General features: G+C 43.4%; 1 protein-coding gene across 18 annotated transcripts in view; it reads left to right on the plus strand.

Moving 5' to 3' along the window:
• CACNA1C (calcium voltage-gated channel subunit alpha1 C) overlaps positions 1–20393 on the plus strand; it is a gene marked incomplete at its 5' end in the record, with an annotated part of 450110 nt that overhangs the window by 29390 nt on the left and 400327 nt on the right. For 17 of the 18 annotated variants that reach the window (XM_083858940.1, XM_083858954.1, XM_083858947.1 and 14 more), the window contains one exon: positions 9894–9968. The exons of the other annotated variant lie outside the window; for it this stretch is intronic. In XM_083858940.1, coding sequence (XP_083715066.1) covers positions 9920–9968 — 49 coding nt within the window. Of the gene's footprint in view, positions 1–9893; positions 9969–20393 lie in introns of those variants that run through there. 18 annotated transcript variants of the gene reach the window in all.

Genomic DNA, 20393 nt, shown 5'->3' on the forward strand with positions numbered 1-20393 from the left:
CTTCATGGATACTCTAAGAATGAATTAGTCAGTATTTTGCAAAGCTTTAAAGAGTTAAAATTCTACATAAACATGGAAATTTGGTTTTTTACTCCAGTGTAGCCCAGCTTTTAGTTGTTCTACATGCCAAAGTACCATCAATTGAGCTTTTGCAAAATAGTTACTAATCCAGTGGGACTTCAAGAAGGAATTAGAGTGAATGATTTAGGAAGGAATTAGGAATTCATTCTTCTCCTGGAATAAGCACTGAGGTAACACAACCATGGTTTGGGTTTCACTGCTGCTTGGCCTGCAGTTACCTCTCTGTAACTGTGACATGCCACTGGTAGCTCAACAATTTATGGTCCTTCCACATCTCTGAACCTTTTCATAGTCATATTCTGACCAAGTTCTTACAATAGTAAATAATTTCACATGGCATTTTTCAATTCCAATTTCAAAGTATGGTGCGGTGTTAATTCAAAACGAAGCTTTAACCCAAATGTCAGTTGTGACCAGTGAAATAATTTTTAAACACCTTTTGTGCGCCCTGAAGTTTGGGGTTGTTTTTTTTTTTTTGATGCAAGGCACTCTGAATATCATCAGCGACTGTATTTTATGCTGCTGCAAACTCTGGGAGCTTCATCTCAAGGACTGAGGAACTTCGAGCACGGCGAGTCACGAGTGTGTTCTTCACTGGTGCCAGAACATCAGCTCGAGCTGATTGCTCCTTTGTGTCACTCTCAGGGCAAGAGTGTGATTCATCACTTCCATTCTGCTCAATGCTCGAGTGCAGATGCATCTTTGTGGGTTACATTTTAACTTCCATTGACGACTAAATGGCATCGTGATGTCGTTTGTAATAATGCGAGTTGGGAGTAATTTGGTAAAAGGAATTGACCTACATTGGTAGAATTCTTGTGTGAGATCTTGTCAGATTCAACAGCTTCTCCAGAAACACTTTGGGCCTTAAAAAATATATGTTTAGTTCCCCAGGAAAGCATGTTGGATTCCCCCTCCACTGGGTTCTGCTTGTTATTCCTCAGTAGAATATTTTAAAAATAAATTAAGACATTTAAACCTTGCGTTCTTCATGTGTAAAAGTTCAGGCATGATGCAGCTCTCAATGAATTATTAGACTTGACCACCAGCTCACTTCCATTTGGACAATAATACCATCTGCCATTCTTTCATGGTGTGCTTGTTCCTCTATCTTTGTAGCTCTCTTGATGACTACATTGTTTTGATATGCCGGGCCAGTTAAGCTGCAGAAATCTGGTTTAAAAATAGCTGCATGATTTTTTTAAATGATTTTTAAATACTGGAGGAGCGCAGAAGAAAAAATTGTTTATATATGGTTATAGATCTATTTTTGTAGTTCTATTTCTGGCAAACTGAAGCTGATCCACCAGCACAAAAAGGAAGATTTATGTAAGTATAGATATGGAGTCATTTCAGGCTGTGCTCGGGATCATCTTACTGGCATCTCTTTGGGTCACTGGGCCAAGCAGGGTTTGTTTAGATTTTGTTGTGCATTTTTTCTTTCCTTGCTTTATTTCACTCTCTCCATAGCATTGCTTCTTCTGTCAACCTATTTTATTTTGAGAGCAGAATTTCCTCCCCTGGTTTCTTCCTTCTTCAGCTAATTGATGCCTTTTGCTTGTAGACATCCGCTGGGCTGCAGGACCAGCCGTGCAGGCAGCGTGGAGCTAAATACAGATATCCAGAACGTCTGAAATCTGTCAGTCCATCCCCTGGGCACGAGGCTGTGCCTGTTCATGTTAGAACAAGAGCCACATGCCTCGTTAAATCAGGTGCTCTTTGTGCAGCCCCTGTTTTCTGTGTGTTTCCCCTGCTCTGCAGAGCACCAGCTCCATGGTTGTGCCTCGTGCTGATAAGAGTTCCCTCCTGTTGTGTGTGCCACTGTCGTGGTTTGGGCAGGTATATGTTGTATATTTTTTTTTTTCTCAAGTGTAAGGTACAGTAGAAGCAGAATATTTATTTTAAATTTTGTTATGGAAAGGTGAGAAGCTAAAGAGGCTCTATTGTTCCAAATAATTTCATTTTAGAACAGAACAGAAGAGACAGGTGTCTGCCAGGGAAAGCTGGAGCTTCCCTTGGAATGGGGAATGGAAATGCCTCCTTCTGATTTATTATAGTTTTTCAACTTAAGGGGGCTTTCAGGCCAAGGCAGCCACAAACACCATGGATCTGAATGGGAGGGAAATGGAGCCAGAGGGATGTAAAGGTCCCACCCATATTATCATTTCTTACATTCTCAGAAATGTAGGGAATGTAGAGAATGGAACTTCCAGGCTACACTTTTCCTTTGTGGCTGACAGGCAGCAGTGACCAGTAGAAAGCTCAGAATGTGGATGTCCTCCATCTCCCTGCCTTTCCCCAAAGTCCAAGCTGTGTTTCTTCAGGAGATGGCAGCAGATGACACAATAATTGCCAAAGTCAGACTCTCCTCTGAGACTGAAGAGGAAAAAGATGTCTCACAGTTACTCAGTGAAGTAACAAAACCATCAAGCCTTTTGCATTGCAGTGACACAGAGGGAACTGAGTAACATTTTGAGCCTTTTGTGCTCCTTTGATGTACGAGAAGAACCCTTCAGACTAAAGAAAGATGGTGCAGTGCCCGACAGCTCCCAGTGTGAAAAGGACTTTTCATGTCAAGTTGCATCATGCTGTGATATATTTTATGAGCACTGTCACTTGTGCCTGTTTGCAAAGAGCATGGCTTTGTTTTTGCTCTGGAAATCCAGAAGAGGAAACCAAGGAATGGGATAGAGACTTCTTGAGGGATTTTTGTTGTTCAGGAGGCAGGTCTGAAATCTTTATCTTGCTTTTCATTTATCCATTCTTCTTCTGAAGTCCCAGGACTCACACAGCCTTATGGAAATACAGGACATCTGAAAAGGAAATAGGGGAACAAAGGGAGAATTGGGACTTCTGTACTCTACAGTTTGGTTCTAGTGCAACATTGGGTCCATTATTTGGTTTTTACCAATATGAAAGATTACCTATGAAAAGTATCATTGTGTTTATCAGGATCAAGACCTCAATTCACAACTCCTGTTTTTGTTGTTTTTGGGTTTTTTTTTTCCTGATTTAATAAAACAGCACAAAAAGGCTGAGGAGGAGAAGGGGACAGGAAAGAAGGATAATATCAAAAAACGAAGTGAAGCAATTCCATGATCTTGCTATATGTGTAATTGGCATGAGCTTTCCATTCTCTTTTTATTTTATTTATTTGTTTCTCTTTATTCCTATGAGAACTTATTTGTTTCCCTTCCCTTAGTTTAAAATACCAGATAAAGACTTGAAAGTTCCACTGTGCTTTAAAAAAGGGTGAATTATGAATAACAGTTGAAGCAGTCTTGATGTAACCTATTCTGACACCTGCCTGTTTTCCCCTCAGTGTAAAACTGTTGCTATTTGAAGTCCAAGCAGGAGGTGATCTTTCTCTATTTCTTTCTTACTCTCCCCTAAATCAAAGAGGATATTAAAAAAAATAAATATAAATATAAATATAAATATAAATATAAATTATTCCTTCAGAACATGTGGAACCAGTGAGTAAAGGTTTTAAAGCTGTTTATTGTTTTATTTTGCTTGTCTGTGCATTTATGCAGAGATGGGAGAATTAAAAGTGAAGACATAAATAAACTGTTCTGAATGCATGATGGAGGGGTAGTTTAAATAACAATATAACATTTTTTTCTCAGCTTCTAAAGCTTCAGATTTTTTTTTTTTTTTGAGAAACTCCAAACACGATGAACATTTCTTATTCTATGTCAATTCAAAATCAAATAATGCTCTGGACTCTGCTGCCTGTCACTGCACCAAGGCTCCACTGCAGCTGAGGAAGCTGTGGAGAGCACACAACCAGGCAGCCACCCATTACATATTGCTACAAATATTTGGAATTATTTTCAGCACTCTTGGAGTTCTCAGTGACAGCCCCACAACCATTTCTAAATGAAAGTTGTTGTGTGCAAGCCCAGATCTGTGCAATGGCAGCAGATTGAATTTATCCAATGCTCAGGAACCTTTTCAGGATGCCTTTAATATCTCTCCAGCAAAAAATCACCTCCAAACACTTTGTTTCACACTTCCAGAACTTCTGTAACATTTAATTCAAGTGCCACTAAATGAGTGTTTGGATGTCCCAGCAGAGGGATTAGTCAAGATGGCACCTCAATGAAATAGACATTTTTAACACTAATGATGTAACCAATACATTTAGGGTTTGTGTAGAGTTTGCTTGTGGTGCTTTTTCTTTTTTTTTTTTTTGAGCAGTCTAGTGAAAGTAATTATGTTTTAAAGGGCAGTTTGCAAAAAATCAAATATAATGTTTAGGTGGTGCTGAGACAACTCTGCTTTGTCTGTGACCATTCAGTTCTGGAAAATGGGGTTGAAATCAACATATGGAAGTTGTTTCTGACTTAGTGCCCTTTTTGAATTGACCACAAAATCATTGTCCAGCCAAACACAATGACCAGCCATTTGAACAGGACTGCAAGTGGTGGGACAGATTTTAAAATCACACAAAACAAAGTTGCTGCAGTTGAAACAGAGGCTGATTGTTGTGGTTTTCTTCATTTTGGAGAGAAATAACTGGGGGGGGAAAAGCCAGAGAAACACCACAAAAATTGAGTTATAACCAGATAACACTCACTCAGCAGTGTAAAAGTCATTGTTTAGGATGAAATTGTGTATCAGGCCAACATCACCTTAACTGACTATTCCAACAAATTAATCTGATCATCTCCCTTGCAGCTGATATACGTAAGGTGGTGTATTTTTAGACCATTTTTATCTCATTAGTGGTTATTGCAAATCCTCCAAAATCTGTCACAGCTCCAAACTGCTGGCTTCCTTGAGTTTGTCAATAATTTTCTGTGTTGACAAAGCATATTTAAAAGTTTTGAATCTTTAAGTTCCAAAAGACAAGGAAGGAACTTGGTCTTACAGCCCACCCCAACATTAATTTATTTATCTTTTTTTTTTTTTTTTTTAACTCAGTTTATGAATTTTATACTTGGTTGTCCTAGCTAAATGTGTTTGGTTTTTTTTCTGCATTGCCTTCTTATTTTCACTTTGTGTACTTTTCATTGTTTGCTAATTAGGCCCGCTGAGGTTTCCAAATGTCAGCATCATGTAATTCTTCCAGTCCCTGCCAGGCCTTCCTCAGCAGCTTGCAAACATTTATTCTTTGAAGAATCCCTCCCTTCCAAAATAGTCTCTTTGTGCTTGCCCCAAATCCAAAATTCTGTGGCGTTCTTAGTTGAGAACAAGCTACAAACTCCATATTTTTGGAGTATTTTCCAGAACTCTGATGGAAGATCAGAATGGTGGTAAACTCTCAAGTTTTGTTGTGTAAGCTGTGGCAATTATCTGAGACACACTCAAGAGTTTGCATCATTATTTTCCCCAGTGTAGGCTGAGTGGATTAAAATTTTATTTTTCCTTGTACATCTCCTTGCAGACATTATAAATTCACGTCTTTTGTTTAACTGAGGGTTTCAGACTAGTATGAACAGCAACAATTTTGCTTTTTTCTCTGTTTTTTGGGTTGTTTTCTTTTTTAATTGGCAGAAGCTAATGAAACAATGCTGAGTGTAAATTTCTTTGTATCAGTATGTAACCAATCTAGAGAGATGCAATTATTTCTTATTTAAAATAATTCAGTGCAGAGTTTTTTGCACAACTCTGGGTCTGCTTTCATCCCATTTCTTTCTAGCCCCGTGTTTCCATCCAGCATGGGAGTAACTCCTCCTTTTGGAAATGATCTCCTGTTCAGGTAGAATTTCTACCAGAATTTCTGTTCTGAAGAGATTTGCAGGTCCTGTGCTGGATTTTGAAGAAGTTTTTGTGCCCAAAATGCTCTTTCTAAGGCTGGATAAAAGGAAAGGGATGGTGTATTGTGTACTGAACAAAACATTCCTGACATGCAGAATGGACTTGTGTGTTCACACTCTGTTCCCTACAAATCATTTGTTTTGACACTTTATAACTTTAAACAGCAGTTTTAGGGGAATCTCTGGCTTGGTGCTTTATATGGCCCCTCGTCACAGTTCTCAGAGCAACTGGAGAACATTTTTCCTTCTTGTACCATTTCATGGGATGGAAAAGTTGTGTCTCCACCTTGAGGGGCCTAAGGCTGAGTGTACATTGAATTATTTGTCCAGTTTATCATCCCATACTTAGAGGAATTGATGCAGGCCAGTGTGATGCACCCTTGTGTCTGATTTTTACATTTTCCATCTCACCCCAAATCATGTCAGACAGGCACCAAGAACTTCTGACCTGGTCTTGTATTGAGATAATAATTCTCTTTAAAGCTCACTTGTGTGTTCCTTTTTGGGTGTGTTTATGGGGATTGAGCTCTGGAGAAGGCTAATTTCCACACCTCAAGTTCTTAACCTGATGAATCCATATTAAATGTGCATTTCAGTAATCACATTAAGAAAAAAAAAAAACCCTTACAAGCAACTTTACTTCAAATGCCACCTCGTTACCAAACCTGTTTTCATGGGCTGCATCTTCTCTGTGCACTTGGACAACACAAATAATTTAGTGCAAAGTGTGGTGTTCACTCTCATGACACCTGATTCATTATCAGCATCTTTCCATCTTTATCCTACAATCAGTTTCTTTCCCCTTCTTAGTATAGGAAATGATTTTATTAGAATTGCTGAGTAAGAAAGCCTCAAGCTATAGTAGAATTGTATTTATGCTGGAGAAATTAATGCCAGCTAATAGCCTCGTTTCTTGTTCTATTTTTCTTTTGGTATTTGATTTTTTGGTAATTGGCCCAACTTGTGCCCTACTGTGGGAGCTTGGCAGAGAGAGAGAGAGAGAGAGGGATAAAGAACGGAGAAAAAAAGATTTGTAGGTGTCAGAGACAGCTTGTGTATGTGCCTGCATACATATGTGAGCTGGCAGAAAGCAGGGCTGTGTGGATTTTAACTGTTTAAATAATCCTGTACACAAATCCCTCAGCTGGCTGAGGCTGTGACCCAAGAAAGGCAGAAGAAATATCCCCAGGTGCTCCAGCAGTGTTGGGTGATCAACGTGCACTTACTTCCCAAGAGACTTTGTCCATGCAAGGGTGAATCATGGGGTTGACTCATGGGTGGAAAAAAAAAAAAAAAAAAAAATGGAGTTAGCACAACCCAGAATGGCAAGGATTTGTGGTCACAAGAGGAAAAAACAAAATGTGCATTGACACAACAAATGTAGGCAGTGAAGTATTTTCTGCTCAAGTCCTTTTTTATAATGGTGAAAGGAGGGCTTGGCTTTTTTAAGGAAAGGAAATTTGAGCTGGAAACGAAAGCCAAGGTATTGCCATTCTACCTCTAGCTGTGATCTGGTAAGTTAAATGGGTAAATGCTTGTGACATTATTAGAGGAAAACTAGGCAAGAGAGGACAGAGGATTTTAATTGCTCAGAGGAACTCTTCCTCCTGAGTCACAAATAAAGCTGTGCCTCTGTCAATGGCAATATGGTGTTGGTTAATTACCCTTTGAACAGCATCTAATGCACAAGTTGTGATGATCAGTGGTTATTAGGAGCCAAAATGACCTTTATTTAGGACAAGTGATTTGGCTGCATCCAGTTTTGGGTAAGAGCTTTCCATCTATTCTAGTTTTCCTTGGAGTTCCAAATGGATGTGTTGGGTTTTTGGGTTTTTGTTTTGGTTTCTTTCCATAAATCTGTTAGCTGGTGGCGCTTTCTATAATATTTTTGGATTCCAGCTGAGAGACAACTCAATTGGAGTGCAGGGAGAAACCCTATGATATTTTTGGGTTCCAGTTGAGAGACAGCTCAATTGGAGTAGAGGGGAGAAAGCCTCATGAAGAGATGGGTATTTGACACATCCCACTGAAAGGTGTCTGTAGGGACGACACTAAGTTTGTCCAAAAGTATTTCCTTTATAGGGACATTACCAATCGTAAATACTCTTTATTTTCCTCAGTTAAAATGGAAAACCACTTGAAAGGAAAGAATCACGGTGTTTTGAGCTCCCCAAGCGGCCTTGCATGGCTGGGATGGATGGGTGGATGGATGGGTGGATGGGTGGATGGGTGGAGGGAGGGAGGGAGGGATGGATGGATGGCAGGATGGAGGGATGGATGGATGGATGAATGGATGGATGGATGGATGGATGGAGGGATGGATGGATGGATGGATGGATGGATGGATGGATGGATGGATGGATGGAGGGATGGATGGAGGGATGGATGGAGGGATGGATGGATGAGGGATGGATGGATGGATGGATGGATGGATGGATGGATGAGGGATGGATGGATGGAGGGATGGATGGATGGATGGAGGGATGGATGGAGGGATGGATGGAGGGATGGATGGAGGGATGGATGGATGAGGGATGGATGGAGGGATGGATGGAGGGATGGATGGAGGGATGGATGGATGGATGGATGGATGGATGGATGGATGGATGGATGAGGGATGGATGGAGGGATGCTCAGTTTTGGTGGGAGTCTGCAGCCCTGGGGTTTGCAGGACCACATGGCATCCATTCATTCATTCATTCATTCATTCATTCATCCATCCATCCATTCATCCATCCATTCATTCCAGGTGTGCAGGCTCGGCTCCCCAGGCTGTGGCAGCTCCTGCAGTGGTTCTGAGGGCTGTTTTCAGAGTCTGCATCCCTTGTTTAACATGGCAGCTCGGAGGGTCCGGACAGCTTTAACACACACCGCCTTCCCCTCGCCTTTATTTGCCGGGAGCCTCTCCTGCTCCCTGCGGAAGCTTCAATTACAGAGGGGGCCACAACCACACAACCACCAGGCGTAACTAAGGCGAGCAGTGGGGGGATACCGGCGGAGACAGCATTTCCCCACCGAGGATTTTACAAATCCTGGCTCCGTTAATCCATTCCCAACATCTGTGCATCCCTGCGCTCTCCTTGAGATGATGCTCACAGCTCGCTGGAGCCTGGCTGGACCCACAGGGAGCTCAGAGCGCTGATTTGAGCCGGGTAGAGCCGGGTAGGGCCGGGCAGGGCTGGGCAGGGCGGTGGGCGCGGTGCCGCTACCCGGCCGGGCGCTGTCCCCGCGCTGTCCCCGCGTTGTCCCCGCGCTGTCCCCCGGGCAGCAGCCGGCTCCAGCTCGCCTCTCCCTTGACGTCATGTCTGTGCCGAGGCTCCGGCAGGCGCAGTGGAGGAGGCAGGCGGCGTGTTAAACTTTGAGCCCCAGCCCGACGCCGTGCGCGGGGAGCTGCGCGCGGCCGCCGCAGCTGGAACATCTGGAAGCGTTCAGGGTGTCTGTCTGTCTGTCTGTCTGTCTGCCGGAGAGAGAGAGAGCGGGCAGAGAGAGCGCTGAGGGAGGGGAGGGAGTGAGGGGCTGGGACTGTGCTCTCTCTCTTCCTCTGCAGAAACAGCTCCCTGCCAGCACAACGCGCTCAGAATGGCTTTGAAGAGGAGGAGCAGCGGCGTTTGAACATCTCCCTATATATTTTTTTTTAATATATATTTTTTTCCCTCTTCCTTCTCTTGTTGCTCTTGTAGTTTGGTGGATTTTTAAAAAAGACGTTTAACCCTCAGAGGTTTTGCCTTGGATGCTTTTGGGGTTTTTTATTTTTTTTCCTTTTTTTTTTTCACCCCCCTCTCTCTCGTTTTTTTCCCCCCTTCCTGTTCTTTTTTATGGTTTAACAGCCAGAGGTGCTGTGCTAAATTCTTGGAAGGGGCCCGGATGTACTGAGGATGCATTGCAATCTCACTAAAGGAGGCAGTAGTGGAAAGGATCAGGTTTTGGTGTTTGATGCAATAATGGGAATCAGGTAATAATCAAAGGGGAAATCCTGCAGCTCCATTCTTCCTTGATTTTTTTTTTTTTTTATCGAGCCGATTTTGGGAAAAAAAAAAAAAAAAAGGGATTTATCCTGGACTGCGTTTTTTTCAATGGTCAATGAAAACAAGAGGATGTACATTCCAGAAGAAAACCATCAAGGTAAGGCTGAGCTTTACCTCCGAGGGTTTAACAGCCATTCCCTTCCCTGCCCTTTGTCCCTGATCCCCGGGCTGGGCGAGGGGCAGAGCAGAGCCTTTGACACCGCCTTGGACACGGCTCCCCTTGGCCTCCGGGGACATCCCTGCACAGAGGAAAAGTTCCTTTAAGTGGCCTTTTGTGGCTGGGGGGCTCAGGGGGCTCTGGGGGCTCAGGGGCTCTGGGGGCTCCTCCCTGTCACACCGGGATTGACACTCCCCAATTAAGGGATTTTACCCCAATTCTCCTCTGAGCTCCAGCTGGTTTCCTGAAGCACCGGGAGAGGAGCCCTTCCCTTCTCTCTCAGGCGGTTTGCAGTGCAGGGAGGGGAGGGGAAGGGGAATTATCTGTTTACACACATGGGCACCATCCGTGCGCCCATGGGCTGCTCGCATTGCAATAAAACTTGGCTTTTACTCCGGCCGCTGATTTTTCTCGCCCAGCTCCTGCATCATGGACACCGAGCTGTGCTGTTGCTCCTCGGCCCCAGCCAAATGTCTGTCCCCCCCCCGCTATTCCCTGTAGTAAAACTTTGTTTGTCCAAACTCCAGGAGCCTTCCCCCGCCCCCGTCCTCCCTCCCCCGCCCCAGCCCGACCTGCTGTTGCTGGAGTTATTTTTATCCCGTTACCTGCATGGTGTCACCCCCTCCCCTCCCTTTCCCTCCCTGCACACACACACACGGCGGTGTTGCAGAGCAGGCAGAGCCATTTCCTCCCCTGGCCGAGGGAAGAGCAGCTCTTTCTCTCCCCTTATAGCAGAACCCTCCCATCCCTGGCCAACTTCTCCCTCCTCGCCCCAATCCTGGTCCTTAGGGCAGCCCTTCCTTAGGTTGGCGACAAGTTCTCCGCTCCAAAGGTGTCCCTGCCCTGCTGGCATCCCACACCTGCTCTGGGGGGTGAGGATTAACCTTCCCCAGGTACTCCTGAGATTTTAGAGGAGAGCTGGATGTGCAGCTGGGGAGGGGCAGCAACATCCCACTAACCCTCCCCTGGATGGTGGAAAGGTTTCATCCCTCCATGGTGGAAGGGTTTCATCCCTCCATGGTGGAAGGGTTTCATCCCTCCATGGTGGAAGGGTTTCATCCCTCCATGGTGGAAGGGTTTCATCCCTCCATGGTGGAAAGGTTTCATCCCTCCATGGTGGAAGGGTTTCATCCCTCCATGGTGGAAGGGTTAGTAGGGTTTAGACATGACACCCTCCTCTCCTCCTCCCGATTAAATGCAGATTAAAAAGAATAAAACCAGGCAGCACCCCCCATCCCAGCCCTAATGTGGGAGGGGAAAGGAAGCAGCCCCTGATCCAGAGTGCCTGTTCCAAGTGGGAGCCCAGCCTGCAGCACATGCATTCAGCAGCCGTAATTGGGCTGCTCTTCCTGGGCCAGAGCTGATAAAGTGGATGAAGAGCTCAGCCTCCATAGCAATATGCCAACGCTATGGCAACCCAAATCCAGCTCCCTCCTTATCAGCTGCAGTGATTATATAATTGGAGGAACAGGTTTTTTTTTTTTTTTTGCATCTGTCTCTTGATGCGGGTTGTCGTTGCTCTCCCAGGTGAAAGAGCAACTCCCAAAGCAAACGGAAAATCGGCCGAGTGGAAGAGAGTTTCTGTTCCCTGCTAGGGCTCGGGGCTGCCATTTATTTGCAGTCTATTTTTATTTTGTGCAAACAGCACCCGAAAGGTTAAACTGATCAGTAGCCAAGAAAACCTGGTGGTGAGGAGACGGGAGCAAAAACCAACTGCGGGGTGGGAATGGAGCCACTGAAACAACCACGGATTGCACAGTGGGCAAGGCAGTGATGGGAGATGGAGCCAGGTCTGGCATCCTGCTCTGACATGGAAGATCCATGATTTGGATCAGTCCTTACCTCCTGCACCCTTCCCAGTTGCTGGCAGCAAGGTGAATGTTCCAGGTGCTGGTGGTGGGAGACAAATGTTGATGTCTGTGAGTGATGTGAGCAGGGCCTCTGGCAGCAGCTGCACAGCTCTGGCACAGGCAGGCCCTGCTCACACACCTGGGCAGCTCACACTCACACACCTGGGCAGCTCACACTCACACACCTGGGCAGCTCACACTCACCTGGGCAGCTCACACTCACACACCTGAGCATCTCACACTCACACACCTGGGCAGCTCACACTCACACACCTGACACATTTGAGCTGCTCTAACAGGACTGCTCAAATAAATACAGGAATAAAGCATAGGGAGGCCATTAGTTACGTTGTGAGGAAGAGGAATTGTATTTGTGAAAGGGTTTTGTTGGCTTCTTAATTCCAGTTTGGAATAGGCTTGTTCTACACTTCTGAGCGTGATGATGTATTATGAAAATCACTGACCCCAAAGTAAGAATTTCCTCATTTTTTTTGGATGCTGAGCCTGCTGTGCTTCCATTACAGCACAAAGGCAAGTAAATAGTCTGTGGTTTGTTGATGCTGAGACACAACCTTCATTTTTTTTGCTACACAATGGAGGATATTTAAAAAAAAATAATAATTATTCATTGGCATAGCTTATGTTTACCTAGAAAATGACAAAACCCCACCCAAGAAACACCAGCAAAAGCTCCCCAAACTACCCACATCACACCTAATGCCCGTGGGATCCTAGACGGGCACCTTTAGTGCCTTCCCTCATAACACTCTTGAAAACTTGTTCTCTCGGAATAAGATGGAAAAATGGGTTTGCAAACCCCCTGCGGGGAGGGAGGGAGGCTGCAGTGCCCGGAGCCGCTGGGACACCCGGCTCGGTGCGGTCAATGCCCGGGCAGCTCCGGCAGGAGAGGGGCCAAAGGCAGAGAGAGAGGCTTTGCTGCGGTTTCCAGCCCCGCCTGGGGAGGGGAGCGGGGTCCCGGGGGCCTCTCCCGGAAGGTGGCACTGCAGGGCCGCCGAGCCCGCCGGGGATGGGCTGGGCTGGGCTGGGCTGGGCTGGGCTGGGCTGGGCTGGGCGGGCGCCTCTGCCCGGGATGTGCCCGGGATGTGCCTGGGATGCTGTGGCTGGCCTGGGATTCTGTAGCCAGCCCGGGATCTGCAGGCACTGCCCGGGATCTGCAGGCACTGCCCGGGATGCTGTGGCCACCCCAGGATTTGCGGCCACCCGAGATGTGCCCGGGATGTGCAGGCAGCCTGGGATGTACCCTGGATGCTGTAGCCAGCCTGGGATGCTGTAGCCAGCCTGGGATGTGTGGACACTGCCTGGGATATGCTCAGGATGCTGTGGCCATCCTGGGATTTGCAGGCACTGCCCGGGATGCTGTGACCAGCCCTGGATACTGTAGATACCCCAGGATGCCGTGGCCAGCCCGGGATGCTGTAGGTATCCCGGGATGCTGTAGCCAGCCCGGGATTTGCAGGGACTGCCCGGAATGCTGTGGTCAGTCAGGGATGTGTGGGAAGGCTTGGGATGTGCTCAGGATGCTGTAGCCATCCTGGGATTTGCAGGCACTGCCCGGGATGCTGTGGCCTGCCCAGGATGGTGTAGATATCTCAGGATGGTGTAGGTATCCCGGGATGCTGTGGCCAGCCCGGGATGCTGTAGGTATCCCAGGATGCTGTAGGTATCCCGGGATGCTGTAGCCAGCCCGGGATTTGCAGGGACTGCCCGGAATGCTGTGGCCAGCCTGGGATGTGTGGGAAGGCCCGGGATGTGGAGGCAGCCCAGGATGTGACCGGGATGCTGTGACCAGGCCGGGATGTGCCTGGGATACTGTAGATATCCCGGGATGCTGTAGATATCCCGGGATGCTGTGGATATCCCAGGATGCTGTAGATATCCCAGGATACTGTAGATATCCCAGGATGCTGTGGCCAGCCCAGGATACTGTAGATATCCCGGGATGCTGTGGCCAGCCCGGGATGGTGTGGATATCTCAGGATACTGTAGATATCCCAGGATATTGTAGATATCACAGGATGCTGTGGCCATCCCAGGATGTTCTAGCCAGCCCAGCTCTCCACACGGAGCACTGAGACACCGCTGTCTAATCCCAAATAAAATTCATTAGGATTGAAGAGCCCCTGGTAGGTCACTTGTTCCGTTCAGTAATGATCCTCTCTGAGTGAAAAGCCATTTCTGATGCCGTGTCTGAACTACCCTGCCTTCAATTTCAGATAATGCCTTTGGGCTTTGTCCTTATTGCGTATTTTGAACAGATTTCTACCTGCTGCTTGTAGAAAAAGAACCCCCTCAGGTATTTGTCAACCATAATTAGGTCTTCTTGCAACCTCCTTTCCTAACCTGCACATACCCTGTTCTTGAAACGTTTTTCCCCTGTAAGACACTCTTTTCATAGTCCTTGTATCTCCTGTATCTGTTAAATTAAGAACTAATTAGTATTTCTCCCTTTATTTCTCAGAAGCCTATTGATAGCAAGAGGGTCAAGGCACAGGCAGAGTCCCTAATGCATTTTCTGACCTGAAATGAGGGTCAAACCCACAAATATCCCCCTTAACTTTGCAGGTATAAATAGAGATGATTGTGTGCACTTCACAGCTGATTTCAGCTGAAGAGTTGAAATCTGTCTCATGCTGTGCTACAAAACAAAGCCATTGGCTACAGGCACTAGAATTTATTGGGTGTTTGCTTTAATTTTCTGCTCTATTTTCAGAATACCGATTTTATTTCCTGTGTGTTTTGGGGCAATGCTTTTGATGTGTAGGAGAAACCACGCTCTCTTCCCATGGTGGCAAAGTGACCAGATTGGCAAACTTAGTTGTCATTTCTGAGTATTTTGTTCTTGTGCTCTTGCTCTGCTGTAAAGGTTTGCATTAGTCATGGGGCATAAAGAATACCTCAGTGTGGTCTGAAACAGCTTATCTTCGGGATTTTTGGAGAAAAAGAATCTGAATCACTGTTTAAAGATGCAGCACTAGAATTCTGACCTCCCCTGATTGAATAATAAGCAGTTGTATTTATGAATATTATGTATTTATGTATTATGTATTTATCTTCTGCCTCAAAGTACTTGGAACTTTTGGTTGGTGTGAAGCATTTAATTCAATATAATATAATATGAAATAGCAGGGTAATATACAAATATTTAATATAATGTTAAATAGCAGAACTTTAACATTCTGCATAATGGAGAGCACTGCATTCATTTGTGGAAGTTGCCAGTAGAGACTTTAGAAAGTGCTTTCAAGCATTATCCTGTTCTTAAAAGGGGTATTATATATAATATATATAATATATAATATATAATATATAATGAATATATAACATGTAACATGTAACATGTAACATATTATATATTATATATTATATATTGTATATTATATATTATATATTATATATTATATATTATATATTATATATTATATATTATATATTATATATTATATATTATATATTATATTTTTGGAGTTACCTGGGTAATTCACTACAGCAGACATGACACAGCCTTTGCCCCGTGGAATTAATTTATCCTACCGAGATATTCCCTTTGAATCCTTTGTGCTCATCTTTTTGTTTTGTTTCCTCAAGTCGCTCCAGAGAATGTGTTCTGGAGCTGCAGTGTGGCCATGTGTGCTCAGATTTGGCTTGATTTCTTTCAGTTTTGTGGAAAATGGTTCTGCATCTGTGCTTAAAATAGGGTTTTTGAAGAGTGGCATCACTCTTCAATTTACTTCTTGTGTGTGTGTGTGAATTGTCATTGTGGCCATTGATTTGTTGGGAGTTGTCTTGTTTAACCCCTTCTGGGAAATCATGGAGGGAACAGAGTCATTCAAGTTCAGGAGCAGCAAACAACAGAGCTCTTCTGAGCAAGGGTTCTCTGAATTTATTGACTATCAAACCAGCATAACAGATGTGACTGCGTGCAGTAAAAGTCTCTGTTAAATTATTGAGCACAACAAATCAGATCAACACCAAAGAAAGCTTTTACCAGTGGCAGATATATGTTTTACAAAACATAATGTTATTAAATGGTTCAATTGTCTATCTTTTTTTTAAAGACTGTATACAAACCCAGTATATATATTTTTTGTCAATCATTTGTCTGAAAGGCTGATTTTATTTAGATAGTGGGGGTGATATGGATGTGAGGGCAAGTGTGTTCATTAAAACGTTTATTACTGGATTTCAGCATCATTAATTTTAAAAGGAGAAAATGCCATTAAGGGTTCAGACACATTGGTGGCCACTGAACACTTTTCCTTTTTCTGGTAGTTCCCCTATTACCTAACACGAAATTGGCATTTCTTCTTTGTAATATCACCAACAAAAGTTTAAAAATAATAATTAAAAAAATTGCCATTTTTAGACATTTTCTCTTTTATTGGAGTAAAAGCACCACTGTGCATTTAAGCTATTACAAGCTATATATATATATATATATATATATATATATATATATATATATATATTTTTTTTTTTTTTTTTTTTGGCTTAGTTTTTATTTTTTCTAATGAGAGAGGAAGTGCCAGTCAGTGTTCAGTGCAGAGAGGGCCCTGATGGGCTCATGGTGATCCTGCCAGGGAACAGGTGTGGATTCACACAGTAACAGTGGCCCTGCTGTCCAGGGGAAGGGAATGGAGGTGATCAGGTCCCTGATTAGTAACAGCTGTTGTTAATTACCCAGTGCAGCCCCTGATGAGTCACAGCTGCATCCAATAAAGACAAATGGGATAAAAGGGAGTGGGTGAGTGGCTGAGGGGAATCATGAAGGAGGAGGAACCTTGAGGAAGGAGAGGATCATTGCTGTGAGGTTGGTCTGGGTCTATGGTTAAATCTGGTTTGAGGACTTGTAGTCACAGTCTGGCTGGGTAAAAACCTGCAGTCAGAATGTGAAAACTGATCCCTGCAGTCAGAATTTAGGAGGGAATAACCAGCAGTCAGAGGCTGCAGGGGAAACCTCCATCAGGAGCTGCTGCAGGCAGAGTCAGTGAGTGGTTGGGGTCAGGATGGCTGAGCTGTAAAGAGGAATAAACCAGGGCCCTTTTCATGCTGTGATAAACAAGGACTCTGTGTCCTGACTCATTTCTGCCCTCTAACAAGAGGGCTGCTGTAACTCTGTTGGGGTCTCTGATATCCACTGGTGGGGGTTTATGGTCACAGAGGCAGCTGTTGCTCTTGCAAAGTTATTGTAAAATACATCAGGGTGTAGTTAATAGCAAATATAAACTCTTCTCTGAAAGAATCCCTGAAAGAGTTTCTATGGATGAGCCATAATCACGGGAGTGGAATAAACCTCTTTAAGAACTTGAGATGCTTTCAGGATAGGTCTGTTCTAGCTGGAAGAGTCACAGGTGTCTCCATACTGTGTGTAGAGATTTCCAGAACAAAAACTCTGGCTGGATTTCCCCCCCAGAAACTCAAATACAACATTAAAATTGTATGGTTTGGAGAGGTGCTTTTGCTGGTCCATGAGAGCTGTGGGAGGGCAAAAAAAAAAGGAGGAAAGATTAATATATGTGTTGCAGAAGGTGACAGAAGGTTTGATGGAATCACATTTTGTCTTTATTTGGTCAAACTGGCAGTTATCCAGATAACAGGGCTGAGTTATTGCAATCCAGAGCTGAGAGATGATTTGCACAGTTCCTCCTCAGGAGGAGATTGGATTGAGGAGAACCCACTGCTGGTGGCTTTGGGCTGCTCTCTGCCACCTTCCCAGGCGCTTCTGCTCTCCCTGGCTCAGGTTTCACTGCAAAAACTGCATTTCTGGGCTGTGAGGATTAAATAAAATGGTTTTGTGGGATGGGAGGGAGCTGCTGGAGCTCCACACTCTACTCCAAACAGGGTCAGTGCCATGCCCAGCTAAATCCTGAATATCTTTGAGGATGGAGCTTCCCCAAACTCGGCTGCAGGATTTAATTACCCTCATAACAAACAAACTCATCACCTTGTTCCTGTTACCTGCTCTGTGTGTTTCCATCTATATCTATGGGGATGGAGAGCTCATTTCCCAGTGTCACCCAAGAGCTGCTGCCACTTTTCTGTGTTTAATCAGACACAGAGAGGGGCTTTGGCCTCAGTTTTTGCTTTTTTGGATGTTAGAATCTTATACAGGAATGCTAAAACAGTGTTTGTAGAGGACTTCTGCAATTTTTTTTCCTTGTCTGTGTTTTTATTCAGTCCCACATAGAAGATTCTAAATTTCAGTGGCTTTCTCAGCAGGCAAAATATTCAGGGTCCATGAAAAAAAAACACCAGAAAGTTAAATGTCCTTCAACAGCTGGGAGAAATTAGCAGAGTGTCAGTTAAAGCCTTGTTTGTAGGGGGGATAAAAAAAAAATGTAATTTAACCTGGTATTTGTCAAGAAATAAATCCCCAAGTCTCACCTGGGCACTGAGAAACTCAACAGATATTTAGGAGGGAGGGAAAATTTGGTCCTTTAATAAAAGACAGAAGGTTAAAGTAAAATAATTATTAAGGGTAAGTGGAAACTTAGTGGTTTTCAAACCAGACACAATTAAAAAACCCCCTTGATTGCACAGGAACTCTTTGAATTTTTAATATAAGCCTTAAAGAGTTAATTGTGGTGAGGAAAACATTGTTTGAAAATCACTTAACCTTAAAGGATACTCTATGATATGTTTAAAATCCCCTTCTCTAAATGGTATTGTTATTTATCTGAAATATTCAGGTTTTTAACCCACTGTGTGTACGGTTGCCTTGGGGTATTTTGGAAAAAAACAATTAAATATGACTGAACATGACATTATAATTACAAAGTAAATACGCTCTAATTGAGTAATTAACTCAACATTTCTTCCTAAAGGCATTGTAGGAACAAAGTCATGTTACTGATCAGATTTCAGATTCTTTATTCCAAAGGAGAAAAAAAAAACCTCCCATTCTCCAACATGGCTGGAGAGATGTAAAACTTCTTAAGATGCCTCAATTTTTAAATTTAATATGTATTTTTTAAAATTTAATATATTATTGATACATCAGATATTCTTCTAATGCTTTTTGTTGGATGAAATAATATTTTTTCACAGACAAAAAGAATATTTGTGTCACTTTGCTTGTAACTCTTTTAGGTAGTAGCTGTATTCAGCTTTGTGTATTATTGACAAAAATAATAATTCTGGGACTGCAGCTTGTGTGATACAGCTGTTAGCAGAGTTTTCCTGAATTTTAGCTCCAGGAATGCAGCAATGAACTGTGTGAGGAAAATAGAGGAATTAAAGTTGGTGTGTGTTGAAGGCAGAGGGGAAAATGGATTTTTGCACCTAAACACATTTATGTTGAACCTTATTTCTGATGCAGATTGACAAATATCAGGAGAAGTTAAAACTGATCTGTAATGCCAAACTTTGGTGGCTTTTCCATCCTGTAGCCTCCATTTAGTTCACAAAATAACATTTTCCCTGCAGGCCCCATGTGTGAATATCAGATATTTGAATTAAATCCAAAGGGGTTCTGATTTCCTTGGGTTGAATTTGACATATTGACAGCAAAGTCAGCAAATGAAGCCACAAAAACCCAAAAGTCATTAAAAAAAAGAGGAAATCCATGGTGTTCCTGACTCTCTGGAGCTGTGAACATGACATGGCTCATGCAGGGAGGAAAGCTTCACCTGTGTGCTGGAATCCACATATGATAATTAAATTGCCCATTATTGCTTGTATAAATTGTATACTGCCTGTTATTATTGCCCATTAGAAATTGTATAGATGCACAGGGTGTTTTTCAGGTGTAATTTAAATTCAAATTGATGCCTTTAGAGAGAAGTAAAAGGCATTTATGGGGTGCAAATTGAAAGTGATCGGGTTTAATTGTGGGTTTAATGGAACTTTAGTGTGACTGTATTCAGGAGCAATAGCTGGGAGTGGATTACATGAAATTTTTACATGACTTTCACCTAAGTGAAAATTTTAAATGAAAAACCTGAGGTTTGCAGCCATCAGTTGTGTTTAGTGCCAGCAGCACCAGAAGTTGAATTCATAAATCAGTGAATGGCTTTAGCCATGGAACTCCAATATCCCCCTGGCTTTGGCTCAGGTGCGCAAATTCTATGAGTGTGGAATGTTTGTGAGCAGGTGTTTGGGGTGTGCTGGTCCTGCATGGAGAAGCAAATGCTGCTGAGTTCTCAAAAAAAAAAAAAAAAAAAAAAAAAAAAAAAAAAAAATTTCTCCAGAGTTTTCTTTGAGAATTAATTGTTTACCATTTGTTCAACGTAAAGAAGTTTATTGCTTCAATCAGAAATGAGCACGTTTATGAGGGACTATGCTGAAAAACAAATCCTTAATTTTGTTTTTTTGGGTTTACATTATGACCAAAAGACTTAATAGTTTCGTGGAAATGTTGGATTTGAAAGGGATTGCAGTGAATTAATGATTTTGTTTTTTGGGTTTACCTTGACCAAAAGAGTTAATAGTTTCATGGAAGTGTTGGATCTGAAAGGGATTGCAATGAATTAATAGTTTCATTGAAATGTTGGATTTG

The sequence above is a fragment of the Zosterops lateralis genome (assembly GCF_965231275.1).
Source record: "Zosterops lateralis genome assembly, chromosome: 4".
Taxonomy (NCBI): Eukaryota; Metazoa; Chordata; class Aves; order Passeriformes; family Zosteropidae; genus Zosterops; species Zosterops lateralis.